Source organism: Lagopus muta, chromosome 10 (genome assembly GCF_023343835.1).
Source record: "Lagopus muta isolate bLagMut1 chromosome 10, bLagMut1 primary, whole genome shotgun sequence".
NCBI classification, from domain to species: domain Eukaryota; kingdom Metazoa; phylum Chordata; class Aves; order Galliformes; family Phasianidae; genus Lagopus; species Lagopus muta.
This window is the reverse complement of record NC_064442.1, coordinates 11,132,033-11,152,219: the sequence shown is the minus strand read 5'-3', so window position 1 is coordinate 11,152,219 and position 20,187 is coordinate 11,132,033. Positions and strand designations below refer to the sequence as shown.

Below are 20,187 nucleotides of genomic sequence, written 5' to 3'. Positions count from 1 at the left end.
TGTGAAATCTCTGCTGAGAAGCCTTTCTAAAATAAATAAATAAATAATGAATGCAGACATTTTGGAGAATAAGGACTGAATTCATTGGGAAATGCTTCCGGCATGACTGCAACCTCATTGAAGTTACACAGCTTATACAATCGGAAGTCAAAATAATTGCAGTCTGAAAACTGAGCTCTTGCTCATTTTCCATGTACACACACCCTTCCATATCTATTTGTTATGCAGAGACTTGTTTGCAGACTCATTTCACTGTATAATTTTCTTGGAATCAAAAGTACAAGCAGAAATGGTCAGAACTTTAGTGAGCAATTCTATTGTGTCTTGTATTTAGAGCTGATCACAATTCTGTGCATTAGGGTTCAGTCATTATCTTATGTTCTAGGAGTGTTTGTTAAAATCTATTTCTTTGATTTCCAAAGGAGATGACAGCTGTTTTCAATTTTTAAGCCTGCTTAAAAATTCAGGGAAAGTCAGGCATTAATATATATATATAATTTGGTTTTAACAAGATAATTCTATGTTCTCACTACTTGTAAACTATGTTTTAGCAGAACTAGATCTTGAGGCTGATTTTGATCTATTTTGTGGTATATTACTTACAGATTGTTAATGTGGACAAACTAATATGAATTGTCAGTTTTGAACAGGATGGGTTATTCTATGGATACCAAATGAAAAGAGCTTTATGTACCAGCAAAAGAAAGTTACCAAAGAGAGTTTCAGTCCTTTCCTGTGGCTTCAAATAGACTTATTCATTGCAGTGTTGCTTTGGCTTTAGTAACTAAGAAAAATAACTTGTGCAGAACTTGCTTATTTGTTTTATAAGACGTTATGTCAGTCTGTAGCATTAGAGAATACCACAGCTATTGGAAAAACTGCTCTGGAAGGTATTACTTTCATATTGCTAAATCATAGTAATAACAAGAAAAAAAAGAAGATTAGCTCAATTTAGAAGTACATATATCCCTAGATATTCTTTATTATGTATGCAAATAGCAAGAATAAACCACCTAATTCTTCATATTATTTATAAAAACCTCAGAATGAAATGCTTGGTAAAGCAACAAGTAAATATAAGGAATGTGAAACCATTATAGATTCTTTCTTCATTAGCATGAGTTGTTTGAGGTTTAAGGGAGTCAAAGATCTAGCTAGTTTCCCACACAATGGAATTATTGATTCCTCGTACCTTAATCATTTGTTTAATCAAAATGACTCATTTCTAAAAATGGAACATTTTAGTAATGTTTTGTTGGGTCTCCTTCTGTCAAAGCTTTATATCTACTTGGTGACGAAAAGAATTTGTTCATGAATTGTAGTTTGGCAGCAATGCGACAGTTTAATTGGTCATGAAGAGAGCATGAGAAAGGTTAAATAATGTAAAAATGCTTGTTTACATTCAGACTGGTTTTTGTCAAGACTGACTTCTGTGGGATATATCTTTAAATCAAATACTATTTCCATATGCCAGAGAAAATGAATTTCAGTTCTTTCAAGCCAAAGAATTCCTGGAACTCTGTATAATGCAACCAGAATGATTGGACTTGCTGTTCACTACAAAGATCTATAGTTAAATACTGCAAATTCTTCAGTGCCTGAGTAGGCATTCAGTGAATTAACAAAGTTCTGTTTTATACAATAAAAATAAGGCTTTTTTCCCTCCCTAAATATTTTACAATAGACTTTTGTGAAAAGAGGATGCAAAATGCTCTCCATGGTTGAGCAGGGGAGTTCACATCCTTGCAGGGACCCTGTGGCTCACGTGATAACATTGGTTAGAATGTTGCTTTAATAAAATGGGATCAAATCAGATCTAGCAACAGCATAGAAAGAAAATCAGTTAAATCAGTGAAGACAAAAATACTATGTACAAAATTACAAAATTTCAGTACTGTGAAACTAGTAGGATTGAGTAAGGCTTAGGGCTTAATTTTTTTTATGGCCTGATGATCCCATTGCAGTTAGTAGGGCATGAGGTAAACGTTGTCCTTACAGCAGGGCTGAATGGTCTCTGGTACATCTGTCCCTAATCTACTGCATGTGATTCAGGTAGAAGGAGATAGAGATGTCTGTATGGATGCAGACTGTGATTGCATGGCTGAAGAACCATCTAGCTCAGTGCTGCACCTTGAAGAGTGGCCCAAACCATTGGCTAGATGAAGAGTATTGGCAGTAGGCAAATACAGATGTAATACTTCCCTCTCCTTTTCCCCCACCATCCATGCGTTTGCAGTAGTGGCTGTCTGTCTTTTGTAGGCTCTGCAGGAAGGATGATGCACTCTTTTTATCGAGGCATTTTGCTTAGGCCTTTTCTCATATATACTGCTTTCCTGTTATCCTAAACAAGTTAATCATCAAATACTACTAATAGAGCTAAGACTACTGTGAGTGTCTGTGTAATCAGATGCTTCATCTGTTTCTGTCTAATGGAAAAGCCGTGGGGATATCTCATGCTCAACCTGTGAAGTTCTCTACTTGGTGAAGAAGTTTGGCTTCCATCTCGTATCTCTGCCTCTTTAAATGGCAAAAAGAAGGCTTGTGCATGAGTGTGCTCTAACACTGCTGTGCATAGCTGCTGAGCAGATGAGGTGGCTGCTATTGCATCATTACATTACATGTCATGGTCAAACAGTGCAGTGTTCTTAAAGCAGTCTTCCACACACGCTTCCCCTAGCTGCAGGATATGTCCTCAGAACCTAAGTTCTTTAAAAGTGTTTAAAAAGTCTGAAAGAAAGAGACACTTTGGGAAGAACTCATCATTCCTTCAAGTACAGTCAGAAAGCTGCTCTGTACTGTTTTGAAATACATGCAAGACTTTGGAGATGATGACCTTGAAGGTGGTTTGTTGGTTTTTTGAAGTATTTTATTTGTTGTGTCTGTCTGGAACAAATGCAGGAAAAAACCTCACTAGGAAAAGTACTATTTATGACTGCTGCTTCTTCAGGAGCCACTTGCATTTGGACTCTGTTGGTGTTTGTATGCTCCGTGCTTTACCAAAACCATTCCTTCTGTGAAGACTACATATGTGTGTAGCTGCATTGGGGCAGTGGGCTTTTAGGGTTGTTGCAGCCCCAAACTCGTAATGCTAAGCCTATAGGAGTGGCTGCACACGCAAGGTAGTGGCTTTGCTGCGTAAATATTTTAGTCGCTGATCAAGATGTGTAATTCACTGTGGCAGTGTATAAAACCAGTATGCTGTTACAAGGGAACTGTCTACCTGCATGATTTAGGGCCAAGTAGATGCACTGGGCTTTGAGATACTTGAAACAAAAGCAAAAAATATATTATTGCAGGATTTCATTGCTGTTGCCTTTTGGAATCGACGTTAGCTTATATCAAGCATTGCTCTTGCCTGACAAGAGGACGTAAACCTTGTAAAAATGTAAGCTGCATTTTTTCAGTAACTTCCTTCCAAATCACTTTTCTCATTCTGTCCACATCAGAACTGATAAAACAGTGTTAAAAACAGCCAGTGTAAGTCAAAATGGAAAGAGTTAACAACATTCTGAGAGACTAATAGGAGAAAAACATCCATAAGTTCAGATCTTCAGACTATGATAGGCTTACACTTGTTAATTCAAGAAGTGCAGCTGGTTGTGAAGATGGGAACAATGTGTTCTGGTCGCACACAGAAGTGGCTGTAATGAAATATTACAGGAACAAGTCGTGGATGTGTCATCTCAAACAAACTCTGAATCTACTCTCTGGGCATCTACAGTTCCTTGCTGCTTATTAGCTGTTCAGCTTAGCTACTTTTTTTTCCTACTCCTGAGTTGGAATTACAGCTGGCCAAGAAAAGGAAGAGGTGCATGAAAACTTTGCCCCTTCTGGATGTGCTGGAACTAGGGAGCGCTGTCTCAGATTTTTTTTCTCTCTGCCCGTGGACTGACTGCAATAAAGGTGATAGAGAGCTTGAACTTGAAAGGACCAAGGAAGACTGAGTACATTCTGTGGAACTTAAACCATTTTCCCCTGTTTTAATTTCTTTGAAGTAACGCTTACGCTTTCCAAGTATTTCTTGTTATTCACAAGGAGTTGAAGTTTGGGGTTATCTGCCTCTCTGAGCTTTCTTTGTACTTTAATTCCAGCCACTTGGCCTGTTTTTAAAGGAGAAAGATAGGATTGGAACCTTGCAGGACTCCTGAGATCTAGGGCCTTGTTGTTCGGCCAGATAAGCACTGTGTTCTGTAAGGGGCCGGCGCTGCTCTCCTACTCACTGGGATCCCTCCAGGCATGGTAGGACACACTGGTCTGTTAGGGCTGCTGGACTCCCAACTTCTCCCTTCAGCAGCTTGAACGGACTGGCTGTCTTTCAGTGCCACTTATAGGAAAGCACTCCTGACTTGCTCGGGCAAATTTTTGTTATTTGATTATTATAGTCGTACTCTGTCATACTGTTGTTGTATCACACAGAATCCTTTCCAGTGGTCATTTGCATAAATTATAGGAAGTTTTAAGCATTTTTAACAGCTAGAGACAATTTCCACCAAAATTTAAAGCGACCAACCAACCTCCCCCCCTCCAAAAAAAACCCAACGGAAAGTGAGTTAAACTTTTGCTAAGTGGAAATGTAGCCAAACCTCTTATGCCTGCAGTGCCAGCAGTGGAAGCAGGCATTTTAAGAGTGCTTATGGAACAGAACAGTTCCAGCACTGAAGGTACTGTAGGTATTTCTGTAATGGAATATAAATACGCAGTACTTAAGTTTAGCTTGTAAAGAAGGTACAAAGCAATCAACTGAAAATGTGACCGATTGCTTCTAGTTGTTCTGAATCCTTTTAACTGCTCCTTCAAGTGCTGCTGCTTATTTTGCTAATGGTACCAATTGCTCTGTGAAGAGAGTTGCCCTGACTGCATGAGCTCTGAAGTGGGCAGGATTCAGAGCGTTCTCTGTCCCTAACTTTTTTCTCAGTCCTGCTCTGCTTGAAGGCCTGACAGCTTTGCAAAAGTAGGTTCTGTGCATAGGATGCATTGTTTGTGCAAGAAGATGCATTTTCAGAAAGTGTGTTCTACTGCTACATTCTTGCATGTATCTGTCAAAGTTACGGAGACTTTCGTGACCCATCAGTTTCTCTTAAAATGCTGTGATACCTTTTAGTTTTTTTCTCTCCTTTCCCTTTCCTTCCCTTCTCTAATTCTACTCTCTCCCCCTTTTCTCCCTTTTTTCTTTTTGCATTCTTTTGGCAAATAGAAGTAGATGTTTTGAAGTGGTCTATGAGGAATAACAGTATTGTAAACCATAAAGGATGTGAATGAAGCTAAGTTAAAGCTAAGTAGAATTTCAGATTGGAAATTCTGCTTTAAAATAATTCTGACTGAGTTGAAATACATTGTTCTAAGCTTCTGTATTACCTTGTAATTACCTTGTGCACCTTGTAAGGCCTGAAGCCAGTTTTGTGGAATCACAGCCTCGTGCTATGCAGCACTGCAGTTGTTGCGGTTGTCTGCAGAAGGAGCTGCTAGCAAAAGCAAAGCAGTTGTGCGTGGTCATGGACCAAACAACTGTAATTACTCTTTGGCTTTGGGCTCTGTGGGACTCCATTGTGTGACTCAGAATATTTCCCAAATGCCGTGATCTTTAAAATTATTTTGGGCCTTAAAGTTTTCTGAGGTAAGTATGCTTAATCTGTGTCCTTTCTAATAAATCATGAAATGCAGACAAAGCAGAAATTATCATAGACTGCAAAGGTCAGACTTCTGAATCATCTGTGATTATGTTGAGGCTGTAAAGTGAAACATTAATGCTTCCGTTACGTGTCTATTCACTGCTGGTGTCTGCACACCGATATATACATTGCTTTCGTTGTGAAGTGCAGGATGTGAATGCAGGGCCCTGGGTCAGTGTCAGTAGTGCTGCTTGGTGAGGCAAAAAGTCAATGTTGCATCTTGTAGAGCCGATGTGTTTTAAGAAGAAGGAAAAAAAAGAAAAATAAAGAGGGCATGCTTGTAAGAAATAGGATTTTATTGATGTAAACTAGTTTATGTAGAAACAGTGCAAAACTTTCCAAGTGCCAGTGCAAAAATAACCATAACCAAGTGCTAATAAAGGTGGGGAATCAAAGAAACAGCTGGAAGAGCTGAATGTTTGGGGCATTCTTGTTTCTGATGTGATTTCTCTTTATGTACCTTCAGGAGAAAAAAAAATAAATTCAATAAAGGACAAGTAATAAAAAAGTGCATTGGGATTTACAAAGTGCTTCTGAGGGGAAAGAAGGAAAACAAAGAGAGAACTTTTTTTTTTTTTAGAGCTGTCTATCATTGTTGACATAAATATCCAAATCTTGATTTAGAAGTAGGAACAGAAGTGGACACTGGATGCACTTTCACATCATGGTGACAAAAGCTAAGAAGGAATGGCAAGCTCCCAATATTTCTAAACTGTTTTGCTGTGATGTCCATTGTAGTGTTTCTAGAACGTCCCACAGACCTGCCAGTACACTGGAAAATATAATGGTAGTAAATGAGTAGAAAACAAAACAAATTGTGTTGCTGTGCCAGTTTTTTTATTTATCCTGAGATTAAGTCCATGTTTTGTTTTGTTTTTTTTTTTTTAACTGTAAGTGCTGGTTCCGAATGACAACTGATAGCTATGCTAGGCTCTCTGGTTCCTCCTCTATGGAAGCTCTGCATTAGCATAATACGGGCTAAAAGGCCCTCTGGTAGAAAAAGCTGTACAGCAGAAAGGTTGGTGGTCAGCTGCCCAAATCTGCTGTTCCATTGCCTGCCATGGAAAATGTACCTCTCAGTACCATGTGTGACTGCAATGGAGGATACTGTTAGAGCCGATGGTTGCTGCCAGCCTCTTCCTGACAAGGAGACCTCTGTGCCCGCCAGGCAGCGCAGCACCCAGCCCATCAAAACTCTGATTAAATTGCCTTTTTTTTAAAAAAGTTTATCTGACTCAATCTTGTTTACTTAGAAATGCCATTCCTCAGGTTACGCTTTGTGGCATTTCTCATCGCTTCGTGGTATCTTCAGATGGTTTCTTTTTTTCTGTGGAGAGCAGGAATAAAAATTCAGACAGTGCGATGTGAGAGGATTCTTCCCAGACACAGAATGTGCCAAATTGCTGTAGACGTGGGCAGGAGCCACAATGCCTGTAAAGGCGCTGAGCATTCTGCCAGTGCCCCCTCCATCCTGTATTCCCAGAACAATTTGAATGTTGTGTCACAGCCATGTGCCATTTTGAGATCTGCACAGACTGCTTTTTGCTTCTTCTGAAAATGAAGGAGTGCACGGCTTTGTATCGGGGTGGCTGTGGGGGTGATGTGCCCTCTCCTCCCTCAGCTACACTCAGTGCCTTTTACAGCTTCTTCCAAAGTAAGGCAAAATATTCAAAATAGTGTTATGAGTGTACATTCTGTGCCTAAGTTACACAGCAGCTTTCCTGAAAATGGTATGGTTAGAAGATTCATGTTTAAAAACTCCTTGAAGTGTAATAAATCTAAGAATAAAAAACTAATAAAGCGTTCTGCCTCGGTCTTCTTTTCTTGTTTTCCACTCCTGTTGTGTGCTGCCTGGAGATGAGATGATAAGACCTTTGAAACAGAGATGATCTTTTATGAAATGTGTCTGAATAAGATCTATCCTAATATGCCGAGCTCCCGGAGAGGTAATATTGCTGTGGGTACACTGTCCATTAACTTCAGACACATATGTCTGAGCTTGCTTTATTAGCAGGAGAGGTAAAGCAATCTTTCCTGGAATGGGGTTCATCTTGTTCCACAGGTGGAAGGCTGCTTGGCAACTCAGCCCCCACCTCCCTTTGTAAGAGGCACTGGATGAATTTGTTAAGCCATGTAGTGCTAGTTGTCTCTCTTGGCTTTACGGGGAATCTTAGGATGTGTCCTTACAGCATGTATCGCAGTACATCCAATGAATAAGTGCTCAGATAAGAAAATGTGGTTTTAATTTCCAGTGGGTTATAATGGTAGATAAATAGAATGACAGAATGTCGTGAGGAAACTATGAAGAACACTGATTGTATTCAGTCCTTTGAGTGAAAGTTAGTGAGAGACACAGGCAGCTGTAATCAGCTTTTGCTAAGGTTGCACTGTGTATAGTGCTAAGAAGTCAGAGGGATGGATGCAATGTACACACAGTGCAGTGCAGAAAGGAAATCTCTGAAGCAAAGAGGAAGCTTTAAGGCTGCTCTGCTTCATTTGCTGCTATTTTTGTTCATTTAATCTGATATCCTTAGGCCGCTGTGGTGTATCCACACTGCTTCCATGGCAAATCCATGGGAAGTGGCTGAGGTGAGTGCCCATAGTTTGCAGCTCAGAACTGGAGTTACTGCTGGGAGATGTGTTATTGGAATACCTTTAGCAGATGTTTTGTGTGTTGCTTTCAATCTAGACAAAAGTTGGGTTTGACAGTTGGTTTGGTAATAAATATTCAGTATTTAATTCCTGAACTACTGATTCCTCCAGTAGCATTTATTGCCTTCAGATTGCAGTGCTATGATGAGGATGTGACAGATCTGTTGAGTCACTTAGCATTTGTCATGCATTTCTTCAGTTGTTTTTATTCCTCTAGTTTAAATTACCAATGAACAATTGTAGCAATGGTGCTTGAATTGCTCTGTGCGACTTTGCTCCTCAAGTCATCTCCTCTGTGATTCAGCTTTGGTCGTTATAGCATACTTAGGAGTTCTGAGCACTTTTCTGGGAAAGCCATCTTTAGCAGCCAATGGCTGTTGCACAGCAAGGAGCTGTGCTGCTGGCACCATCGGGTCGTGCTCTCTGTGCTTCACTGCTTGCCGAGATTTATGCATTTTGTTCTGGATGTTAAAGGTCAGCCTGGCTGACCGAGTAAGAGGTTGATTTTCATTGGTCCTTAGTTTGCTTTGATCATTGTCTAGATATTCCAAAATATACCAGGACTCCGTTGTATACGTGTATTTATTTTTACAACTCTGTATTAAAGTAGAAGTCCCCTAAAATCAGGGGTTCTAATTAAGGTATATGTTGCTGATGCCTTAAAGAACTATATATCCTTGTGCTGCATGAATGCACAACAGAAACTTAAAGGGGCTGGGTTATAGATCCAGCTTTTTTAGCTAGTAATCTAAGAATCATCTAGCAATTCCATGCTGGGTTTTTTGTCTTTTTTTTCAAACTATTATATAAAATACTGCTTCAAGTTGTTAACTGTATCTAATTAAATACTATTTGTTCAGCCTGAGATTAATTTCACTTACAATTATAGAACAGTTTGGGTTGGAATGAACCTTAAAGAATTTCATCCTTAATCCAGCCCCTCTATCATGGTGGTATTGGGGGCTATATCATGAGCATACTTCTATCTACTATTTTATGTATAATTCATTTGCCTCTTACTCTTAAAAATAACTTTTTTCTTTTCATTTTCCCCCTCCTTTAAAGGGAAGCTTGTGTATCCAATATGCTACAGTGCGTATGGAATGTAGGTGCAGAGTTTGAGCAGAATGCATTCTGGCAGCTGTCACTGATGTGAGCCTGAGGCTATTCTGCAGGCCAAGGTTAACCATGAAGTTTGGTGCAGAGTCTGGATGCTACAGTGAAACAGTGTTTGCTTCAGTGCCAAAACTGAATTGCAACCATGATTTGAATGGAGGAATTCTATAGCTGCTTGGCTGCCAATGTGTTGCGTGATTTGAGCAGTGATAGCAGAGATGAGGAGAAAAGGGCATTATAGCATTTGTGTTTCTATTCTTCTGGAATATATCCATGCTGGGCATATAGCTGCAGCAGTTACCAGTACCCAGTGTCTCAGAGGAATATTATGGAATATCAGTTATCATGGGAGGCTATGAAAGGGTTGTTTTTTTTTTTTTAAGTAGATGAGGGAAAGAGGTGAACTTCTTTCTAATGGTACTCATACAGATTATGGTCTGTTTTAGCATCATCTTAATGTCATAATTGGAGGAAGTTTGGTTGTCTATCTAGTGGAGTATCACCTCAGAACTCAGTCCATCTTTCAGCTTTAGTTATTCAAGTGAAAGCAGTGTGCCAATCTGCAGTGTGCTTCATCTTGGGAGAGCTGCTTAAAGAGATGACATTTCAGTTATGACAATTTTTGCAAAGTAAAACATCAGTGGGAGCATTATTTCAGTGTGACACCTCTGAATACATTGTCTGCCTCAGAATAATCAAGTGATATTCTTTATTACACACAGAGCATGTCATTTGGATGCAAAAATATCTCGTGGTAAAGCAATGTTTTATCTTCTAACAATTTATTTCAGCTGTGTGACTGAACTGGAATTGTGCAAAGAATAAATGTGATGTTGTACCTGCAGTCTGCAGGCAATACATTGATAGTTTTGTTCTACTTCCCATGTGGGCTGGGCTGATGTACATCACTGCTGTATGCCACGCTTCCTGCAGGTCAGGTGTGATGCATGCTTACTGTAGGACATGCTTTAAGAATGACAACTTCTTGAAGTGCCACCAAATAATTCAGCTGCTGCTTGTTGGCATCTATCTGACCTACCTGGAAAAAAGGACCAAATGGATATAAGAGATAATTGTTCTCTTATGCTGGTGTAGATTATTACTGAGTGTACTTTTTCAGCTTTTATCAGCAGCTTTCTCAAACTTTCATTCTGCTTTGCTGTTCATGGTGGAGAAAGAACAGAGGAATCAAGAATGGAGCTGTGCTGCAGCTGGTGACAGTGGATGGACCAAGAGTTTGGGTGTGTTGTACTGGGATGGGACACATAGAGGGAGATGAAAAATCAAAGCCCTAAAGTGGGAGTACTAGAGGATGGGGGGATGCGGAGGCATTCAGATGGAGTGAAGTTCTGTTTATGGTCTCAGACAAAAATGCTTTAGTTTGCTGCTATGACAGATTCTAACCAGTTTTATAATATCTGTGACATGATAAACAAAGCTTGCTTAGGAAATAATGACTTAGGAGAAGTTCTGTGTAAGGTTGTATTTCTTTTTCTTTTTCCCTTCACAAGTTTAATAGAAACAAAACTTAAATATGTGCTTCATATGTACTACAATTCCATCCCTATAGGGTTAATGTTTTTTCAATAGCCAAGTTAAATTTTAAGCATTGTAACCAATTAATTAAGGGGTTAGGTTCCTGATTTTGTTTTATAAGATATGGAAAGCTGAAAAACGCACTGTGCCGTGGAAGAAGATGAGCACAAATGGGCTTGAGATGGTGCAACCTGTTGCTAAATCCTAAGTTAGGATATTTGCAGTGTGAGCTACCAGAGATGTCTGCTATCCTGTATTACAGTGCAAATGAGGCTAGCAAGACTGCATGGTGCTGGTCCTTCCTTGAGAGAGATAAGCAGGTTGGTGAGTCCTACTCCTTTGGACATGAGGTAATTTTCTTGTCTCCTGTCTCCTTTATGGAATGAGATGGAATGATGCTCCTCCTTGCAGGGAACCAGGCATTCAGAGGCTGAATTTCCTGAGATCAATTTGAAATAGCAACAGTGAGAAAAAGCACAGCTGTCTGTCTTCAAGCTTAAAGTTTAAGAATTCTTAGAGAGCATTTCTACAACTCTTCCTCAGAGTTCTTTCAAATTTCACGGTCTTTGTGACGTCTTCACCTTCAGCTGAACTGTGATGTTCCTCACAACAGAGTACTGTATAATTCATTTTCTTATTTTTATTATGAATTAATTAGGAGCAGAATGTATTGTATCAAAGATATCCCACGGCTTACAGGGATTGGCAAGGAGACTTTGGGAAAGTGTTCATCCATGCTCGAACTTCGGAAGCAGCAGGTAGTGCTGTTGGTGCATATGAGTGCTGGTGAATGACGTGTGTTCTTAGCGAAGGATCACTGGCACTGCAGAATGGCAGTGTGTGTTCAGGTCGGGTGTTAGGCAGAATTTCTTCTCAGAAAGACTGGTGCTAGGCATTGGCACAGGCTGAGGTGGTGGAATCACCATCCCTGGAGGTGTTCGAGAAAAGGGTGAATGTGGCACTGAGTGACGTGGGGATGAGTTGATGTTTGGATCAGATGATCTTAGAGGTCTTTTCTATTCTCAGTGATCCTGTACGTAAAGGGGAGCTTTGTTTTACCGCGCAGTATCCCTTACCGGGCGGCCGCCACTCCCCCCCGCCCATCCCGCGACCCACGGCTCCGGGGGCCATAAATCCCTCCCGCCGGCCGGAGTCGCCGGGCCGCAGCACGATGGAGGCGGGCGGCCGGGCTCTGCGCTGCGTGCTGGCCGCTGTGGGACTGCTGTCGGCGCTCAGCGCGGCGGGGACGCTGTTCCTGCTGGCGCAGTGGCGGGAGCTGAGCGCGGCGCTGCGGGAGATGGAGGCGGCGCGGCTCCCCGCGGCCAACGGCTCCGTGCGGGACCCGCTGGGCTCAGCCGGGCCCGGCCACCCGCCCCCCGCCCGCAGCAGGAGGAGCCGCCGCGGGCACGTGCGTGCCGAGAGCGAGGAGATGCTGATGATGCTCACCTACTCCATGGTGCCGGTAGGGCGGCGCGATGCGTGCGACCCCGCGCGCTCACCGTAGTTCGGTCTGATGCTTAGAGCAGCACTGAGTAACGTCTTTGTTGATGAGGGGGTCGAGTGCGCCCTCGGTAAGATGGTGGGTGACGCCAAGTTGTGTCGATCTGCCTGAGAGAAGGAAGGTGCCACAGAGGGACCTGGACCGCCGGGCTGAGGCTAATCATGCGCTTCAACAAGACCAAGTGCTGGGTCCTGCATTTTGGTCACAGTAACCCCATGCTCCACTACAGGCTTGGGGCAGAGTGGCTGAAAGCTGCACGGAGGAAAAGCATGTGGGGGTGTGAGCAGACTGTGGTGGAACATGGGCCACCAGTGTGCCCAGGTGGCCAAAAAGGCCAGCGGCATCCTGGCTTGTGTCAGAGAGCGCAGCCAGCAGGAGCTGCAGGTCTCCATGCACTGGCACTGGTGAGGCCGCACCTCGAGTGCTGTGTTCGGTTTGGGCCCCTCTCTGCAAGAAAGACATTGAGGCCGTGGAGTGCATCCAGGGAAGGGTAACAAAGCTGTGAAGGGTCTGGAGCCAGGATTAGGGGGAGCGGCTGAGGGAACTGGGATGGGTCAGTGTGGAGAAGAGGAGGCACAGGGGAAACCTCGTTGTTCTCTACAACTGCCTGAAAGGAGGTTGTGGTGAAGTGGGGGTCAGCCTCTGCTCCCAGGTAGCAGCAATAGGACTAGAGGGAATGGCTTCAAGTTGTGCCAGGGGAGGTTCTGAGTGGATATTAGGAACAATTTCTTCTCAGAAAGAGTGTCTGTGCACTGGAACAGGCTGCTTGTTGGAGTCACTGTCCCTGGAGGTGTTCAAGGAAAGGGTGGATATAACATTAAGTGACATGGTGGGGATGAGTTGATGGCTGGACTGGGTGATCTTTGTGGTCATTCCAACCTTAATGGTTCTATGATTCTCTGAATCTGAGTGACTCACAAATAAAATCAGTGGTGAAAATGTCACAGGCTTTGGAATGCTGTTAAAACTGTTCGCTATTGGTGGAGTTGGATAATTGTGACAGTGGCAGCTACACGTGCCACCCCTCTGTGGTTAAATGACACAAATTTTATTGTGCTCTCCAAATTCAACTGAGAGACACAAAGTGTATTTTAACAGCATGTGACAAGACTGTCCACTTGTGCCCCTCCTCAGTTCAAATCAAGATGTGCTCCGTCAAAATATATTGATGGAAAGGTAGTTGGCTCCTCGTGGCTGAGCTGGAGGCTGTGCTGCAGGCTGCACGCTGTAACGTGCTCTCTGAATGCCAGGCTTGTATCTGTTGTGTGGATTGCACTGAGTGGCAAATATAATGCTGAGATAATTGCAGGGCTTCAGAGCGAGCTGTAATCACTTCAATGATCTCAACAAAACCACTCAGATTAAAATGCAGTTTGAATTAGAGAATGCTTGGACAAGGTGTATTTTACAAATTACAGCACAGAAGCCTGGTGTTTGAGAGATGAGGGGAAGGAGAACAAGCAAATCCTGACTGCAACAGCCGTTGAGCTAAGTTAGGTTGACTCTGAAGCTTCTCAGAATGACTGGGACTCAGAAAGGCACTGGGGCCAGGTGCCCACTGGGTCAGGGTTGATGCTGTAGGGGGATGAAGTGTTTGAAATCATAACACAAAGATAAAAATAATAGAAAGGCCTACAGTAGAAGGGGAAAGAACTGCTTTATAATGGCCAAGAAGCTGATTTGTGGAATTGTAGCATGGGCATTTCCATAATGATTTTCTTAATGTCTTCAGTAGGGCTTACAGTGAGGTGTACCAAACAGGTTAGTGTCAGAGAATCACTGCACGAGGAAGTGGTTGGTGTCTCAGTGTAAGAACAGGTCTAAATATTTTATTCTTTGAAGCACAGTAATGGTATCTTTGGTTTTGTAAATCAGACCATTTCCTTTGAGCTGTCGTGTTTTACCTTGTTTTGAACTTAATTTCTTTACAACATTAGGTCCGAGTGATGGTGGATTTATGTAACAGCACAAAAGGGATATGCTTAACAGGTATGTTAATTGCCATGAACATTACATTTGTTTTTACACTCAGCAATACAGAATCACAATGTTTTCAAAGAACTTGAAGTAGATAAAGTTTTACATGACAAATTTTACTATTTATCAAAATTCATATTTGTGTATATATATGTATATATCACATTATCTACTTAAAAAAGATAGCAGGTGCCACTTTGGGACTTACCTATACTTACTTATAAATTCTGGAAGTTTATGAGTTCAGTTGAACCCATGTTTCCTTGGGCTCCAGAGTTGTGAAATTACAATTACTCAATGCCTTCTACAGCTTTCTGCTCTTCTGACTCCATTAAACTCTTTCTTTAGTCCTGGCTTTCTCTGCTGTCACCCTTTCTACTACCTCTCAAGCACCTTTCTTACTTATCTTATGCTGTTACAAGGATAATTAAGATCCTCAGAGTCTGAGATGGCATACAAATTTTAGGCACTAATGTACATAACTTTGTGGTGTGGGGGAGAGATTCAGTTACTGGAAAACTGGCAGTAAGTTACTAACTGGTCTTGTCAGTGCTCATTAAAAGGGATAATCTCTGTGATGGCATTATAAAATGGTTTTCACTCATGGTGTTTTGTTAATGCTGGAAAGTGTTATCTGTAGGGAAATCGAGGAATTGCTGTTATTTTGTCTTAGAGATTTTATTTTTGTTGAAACAAGGCAGTACTCAGTGACTGGATAAAAGTGCTCATGGAGCTGATTTGCTCCTTTAAATGCAACAACTTTTTTTTTTAATGTGTATTGGGATCACAAAAGACAAACCTTGTAATGGAAATATTTTCAGGTGATACTTTACTCCTGTCTGCTGTGCTTTTTTACCATTAGGGCCCTATACTCAAATTAAGTCAGAAGGAATAAGGCAGATGTTATTTTAACAAAAGTTGTAGAATAACGAAGGTCCAATTTCTACCGCACCAGGCAATTCTCCAGCCAGGCGCTGTGGTGAGTGTGGTGCAGTGCAGAGAACAATTCCATGTAAAAACAGTCGTGTTCATATGTTTGCTTACAATACGAAACATGTAAATTCATAGGATTTCCTTTTGACGTGGTGTGCTTTCCTCCCCTTTTCGTTGTTCTGATCTAACTAACTCATCACTTCAATCTGGGATTGTTTTTGTTTACGTGCTAGGATGAACTCACTGTTTCTTCTTTCTTGTGTTCTTTTGCATGTTGTTGGTGTAGGCCCACCAGGTCCCCCAGGTAAGACATTTTTACAACTGCAATAACGGTTTTGGGTCACTGAAACAGTTGTTGGTACAGATGTTGAACTATAGAAATGCATCTTTACAGTATAGTCTTTCTTTGCTAATTAGAATGAAGGAGAATAGAGTGACTACTTGCCTTTATCACTTTCCTACTAATGTCAACCTGTGCCCCTCTGGGGGTAGAAGGGAGGTTGTGTTGTTGTGTTGGAGGTGAGAAAACTGTATAATGTTTGCCAGAGCATATTTGTTCAAAGCTAGATGGTGTTCAGAATTTTCTGGTAGCATTTAGGCAAGAGTGTTGTAAATGAGTAGTTGATTATTTTAATTTAATGCTATAAACAGCACTTAGAAATGCTGATTATTGATTTCTGAAGTTATGGTGAATGGTGACATTTCTGTTGTGCTGTTTGGCTTCTTCAGGGCCCCCTGGACTCGATGGACTGCCCGGCTACAACGGCTCAGATGGAGCCCCAGGTGTCCCAGGTCAAAAGGGAGAGCCAGGACTAAATGGAAAGAGAGGAAAAATGGGTATACTTTATTGTTAAATAAAATAAAACCTGTTCTCACTGTTACATTCAGATGCAATTACTGTTAGACCTTTGTTACAGGGAGAAGGAATTCAGTGTCCACAAAGGATTTGCACTCTGCAGAATTCTGTAATGATCATTGTCTTGCAACTAAGTTTTTGTAGATCACTTCAGATGTATTCTAGACAGTGAAGGATGGTATAAATATATTGTCAAATATTGCAAATTAAGGCTATAAAATAAAATTAATTGCACCTCTGTATTCTGAAATTTCTTGTAAATAATGTCATTATAAGAATATTTCCATTCCTTCAGCCTGCCAACATAAGGAATCTTTGACTTCAGAGGGCTTTAAAAATGAAGGCTGATTTTGGGCCAGTTGTCTGTGGTTGTTTGAAGTCTGTCACTTTAGTGTTCATCAACTTCTTTTTGTTTGTTTAATGGGAAATGAAAGTGAAAGCCTATTTTTAGAGTCAGAGGGCAATTGTGCAGAAGACACGTTTCAGATTTCTCCCCAAAACTATAATTAAGTTTCTGGTTTCACAATTTCAGTGTAAATAGTAATACTGTAAGTGGAAGGACAAGTATTTTCTCCTCAAGTACTTACAGATATAATGTGAACCCTTGGCCTGCAAGAACACTTCTATTTCTGGCTCTGTGGCAGCTCACTTCTCTCTTCTATAGCACAAAATACTGACACGAAGGCAGGGAGGGGAACGTTTTGATGTCAGTTGTACAACCACACCATTGTGTTCCTTGTTGCAAAATGCTCCGGCCAAGGTTTTGCGGGACAAATGAACGTCTTGTTAAAAAAGTTACTCTGCTAAATGACCAAGCACAGGAGGTGTACAGAGTGATCATGCTTGCAACAAGTGCATGTGGAAATGTTAGTGGGCAGTTACTTTGATGTTTGCTGGGGCAAGGGAAAATGTTGAAAGTGCAATATGGCAAGCCACCAAACAACTAGGGTGAATGCATTTTGTACTTCAACAGAGTGTATTGATTTTAGGACACACTTACCATGGGTAAGTGTTCTTTGTACCGAAATGCTTTTTATTTCTAGGTGTGCCAGGACCAAAAGGTGACCAAGGGGAGAAAGGAGAACCTGGAGAAATAGGTTTACCTGGCAAGGACGGTATGCCTGGTGTGAAAGGTGCAAGAGGAGCAAAGGGAGAAAAGGGGGATGCAAACAATGATGTGATATTGGAAGGTAGGAAGAAGCACTCTCTCTTGCAACAGTGTACATAGTGAAGAAATAGACACTCTGCTTCTGTAGCATGAACATGATCTATAAGAGGTGGACCAGCCAACGTGGCCACTTCATTCATAGGGCAGTTTCTGGGCATTGCTACAGTTCAGATATTAGAATCTCTCAGTAATAGTCTCAAGGGTATGTGCAGCTCCAAAAATAAAAACGACTGCCCAGGGTATTGTCTTCATTATGCATGTCTTCAGGGGATCCCTTCATTATGCAATTCCTCACAAGAAGACTTATGTGTATGTTCCACCCTTTCCAGGATGCAAATTCCACCCTTTCCAGAATGCTTTCAGACAGCTGATCTCCTGCTCTTTCATGCAGTGTAGTTTTACTTATGTGTTAGAAAATGAGAGCAGATTTCCACTCGGGAATATGTAAAGAAAGCATCACAGCAACTGTATGTGTAAGCTGCTAAAACTGTAGCACTGGAGCCCTTTAAACTGAAGTATTTGAGAACACTGTGCAGTTCACAACAAGGCAGTTGTGCTTTATAACTCTCTAATATGCCTATAATCCAGACAGATTAAATTGCACTGTTGTCCTGGAACCTGTGAAGTGCTGGGTGGTTCACCTTTCAGGAGCCAGACTTGATGATCTTTATGGGTTGCTTCCAACTTGGGATGTTCTGTGATACTATGATTCTAAGAATTAGCACTCCAGAGAGTTTATTGAGCTGTATTTTTTCCTGTACACAAAGACCTCTTCAGAAGACAGAAGCTATTTTAGAGATCTCTATTAGGTCCGTCATGTTGACTCTCTGTTCTCTGCAGGTTACATCCTTGCCTGCAGGACCTGTGACGTTGTGCTTTGCTTTGTACACAGGTGCAAAAGGTGAACCTGGACCACCAGGCCCCCCTGGGCCTCCTGGACCTCCAGGGCCTCCAGGAAAACGTAAAGGTAAAGCACAGCTTCAGGAGAATATGTACAGCAACAAATGCACAGGTTAGTTCTTTCCGCTGTTCTTTTTAATATTACTGACAGGTTCAAGATTAAGCACGTTGTTCTAAGTGTCATGAAGCAGTGATTGGCTGCAGATTTCACAGCAGATACTGTTATAGCCAAGATAAGAACATCCATACTGACAGTTCATAGAGTGTCTGCTGAAATGCAGCAGCTGCACTCCTCTCTCCTTTCCCTCTCCCCTCCATGTAGGAGTGGAGGAAAAAGGTACACACGAATGTTTGGAAATCTTGCTCATTCTGTTGTAAAACTCAGCAGCTGTATTTTATATGCATTTGAATTCTCGAGTCACTGAAGTTTAGACCAGTTTGACAAGTTATGTTACCTCAGAGCCATTCTAATTTGTCATTGAAGCAGTATGAGGTGAGACAAGCTGTTGCTTGGTTGCTCTGCAGTGTTCTGCCCACTGTTCTACAGTGTTCTACAAACACTGTTGTATTATGATAACTGGAAAATATTAGATCGATCCATCAGTTGATGATGGAAAGCAAAGAGAAGCTGTTGCTAGAACAGCATTTGTATTTCTAGCTTGAAAATGGAAGGAAACTTTTGGTTTTGGATCTATATATTGGATCTGGCCCTGCTGTCATTTTGTCCTTTACCCCGGATGATATTACATTTGATGCTAGAGATATGTTTTTCAGTGACTGTTACTCCCTGTACAGTCTTAGGATGATTTTTCCTCTTCACTGAGAAGGTCAGAGTGATAGCAAAGAATGTCCCAGGTAGTAATTTTCCTTCTTTCACATTTTTCAGAAAAGAAGGGAGTTGTCTGTGACAGTGTTGGTTAAATGAGGTTTCTCTGGAAACTGGAAATGTATGAACTAAGACAAACAATGCAAGTGTGAAGTATGCAGAGCGATTCGTAAGTCTTGTCATTAGTAGGGTGGTATTGATTTGATGTTGCCATAGTAAAGTTGAGGAGGGGGAGCATGGTTCTTCTCCAGTGCTAGGAAAAGGTCCTTCAGTGGTGATGGATTCAAAATACTGTTCTCACTTCTTTCTTCTGCCCATTTTTCATTAGCAGCCCTTCACGTTGCAGGCAAGGCACTCAGCATTTAGATTGTCTAGCACCTGAATTGTTCACTGCAAGGAGATTGCTAGTGATTAGCTACTAGCAATGTCCATTTCAGCTTGTAGGAGTTTTGAGTGAGCTAGGCCTGGTATGTATATTAATGTCATCCTTTTTGGTAAGATGAAATCTTTTTTATTATAAATGCTGTTAACTGGTGAATATTTAATGCTGGAACATACATCAATTATTTCTGTCTCTTATTCTTAACTTAGAATGTAACTGTAGTAGCATGTGAGATTTCAGTTGGGAGACGCTGGGTACTGAAGCATCAGAATGGAGCCCAAAGAGCCTCAGTTGATAGCTGAGCAGAAATTTGATGCTATTTGAAATTCAGAAGTGTGTGAAGTGCTGTGCAAGATCTAATTAGAGCATTTACTCAGGTAGCTTTTTTCCAGTTGTTGATACTGCCTGAAGTTCTTTGGAGGGTTAAACTTTACCAGATGGATTTCTGGTGGATTTGAAATCCTGGTGTGCAGATGAGAGTTATATTAAAAAACTTAGCACATAAGAGGTGCTCCTCAGTGAGCATTTAAATGTTATGAGTAGTGAGTTGTGTGACCATAATGCAAAAATAAATCATCTTTTCTTATGTAATAATCATATCCCTTTGAAGATAGAGAACACATGTCCTGATTTACAGCTGTAATTAAGTTATTGCATAAGAATGTAGGAAT

The 20,187-nt window shown here is 41.3% G+C and overlaps 1 protein-coding gene across 3 annotated transcripts in view; it reads left to right on the top strand.

Annotated features, from left to right (window-relative positions):
- The window catches only part of GLDN (gliomedin), a 118,711-nt gene that overhangs the window by 89,787 nt on the left and 8,737 nt on the right, over nt 1-20,187 (top strand). For 2 of the 3 annotated variants that reach the window (XM_048956692.1, XM_048956691.1), the window contains exons 2-6: nt 14,412-14,463; nt 15,671-15,688; nt 16,114-16,221; nt 17,284-17,430; nt 18,301-18,420. In XM_048956692.1, the coding sequence (XP_048812649.1) occupies nt 14,421-14,463; nt 15,671-15,688; nt 16,114-16,221; nt 17,284-17,430; nt 18,301-18,420 (436 nt within the window). In that variant the 5' untranslated portion in view covers nt 14,412-14,420. Of the gene's footprint in view, nt 1-12,134; nt 12,436-14,411; nt 14,464-15,670; nt 15,689-16,113; nt 16,222-17,283; nt 17,431-18,300; nt 18,421-20,187 lie in introns of those variants that run through there. The other variant, XM_048956690.1, reaches the window with a different exon arrangement.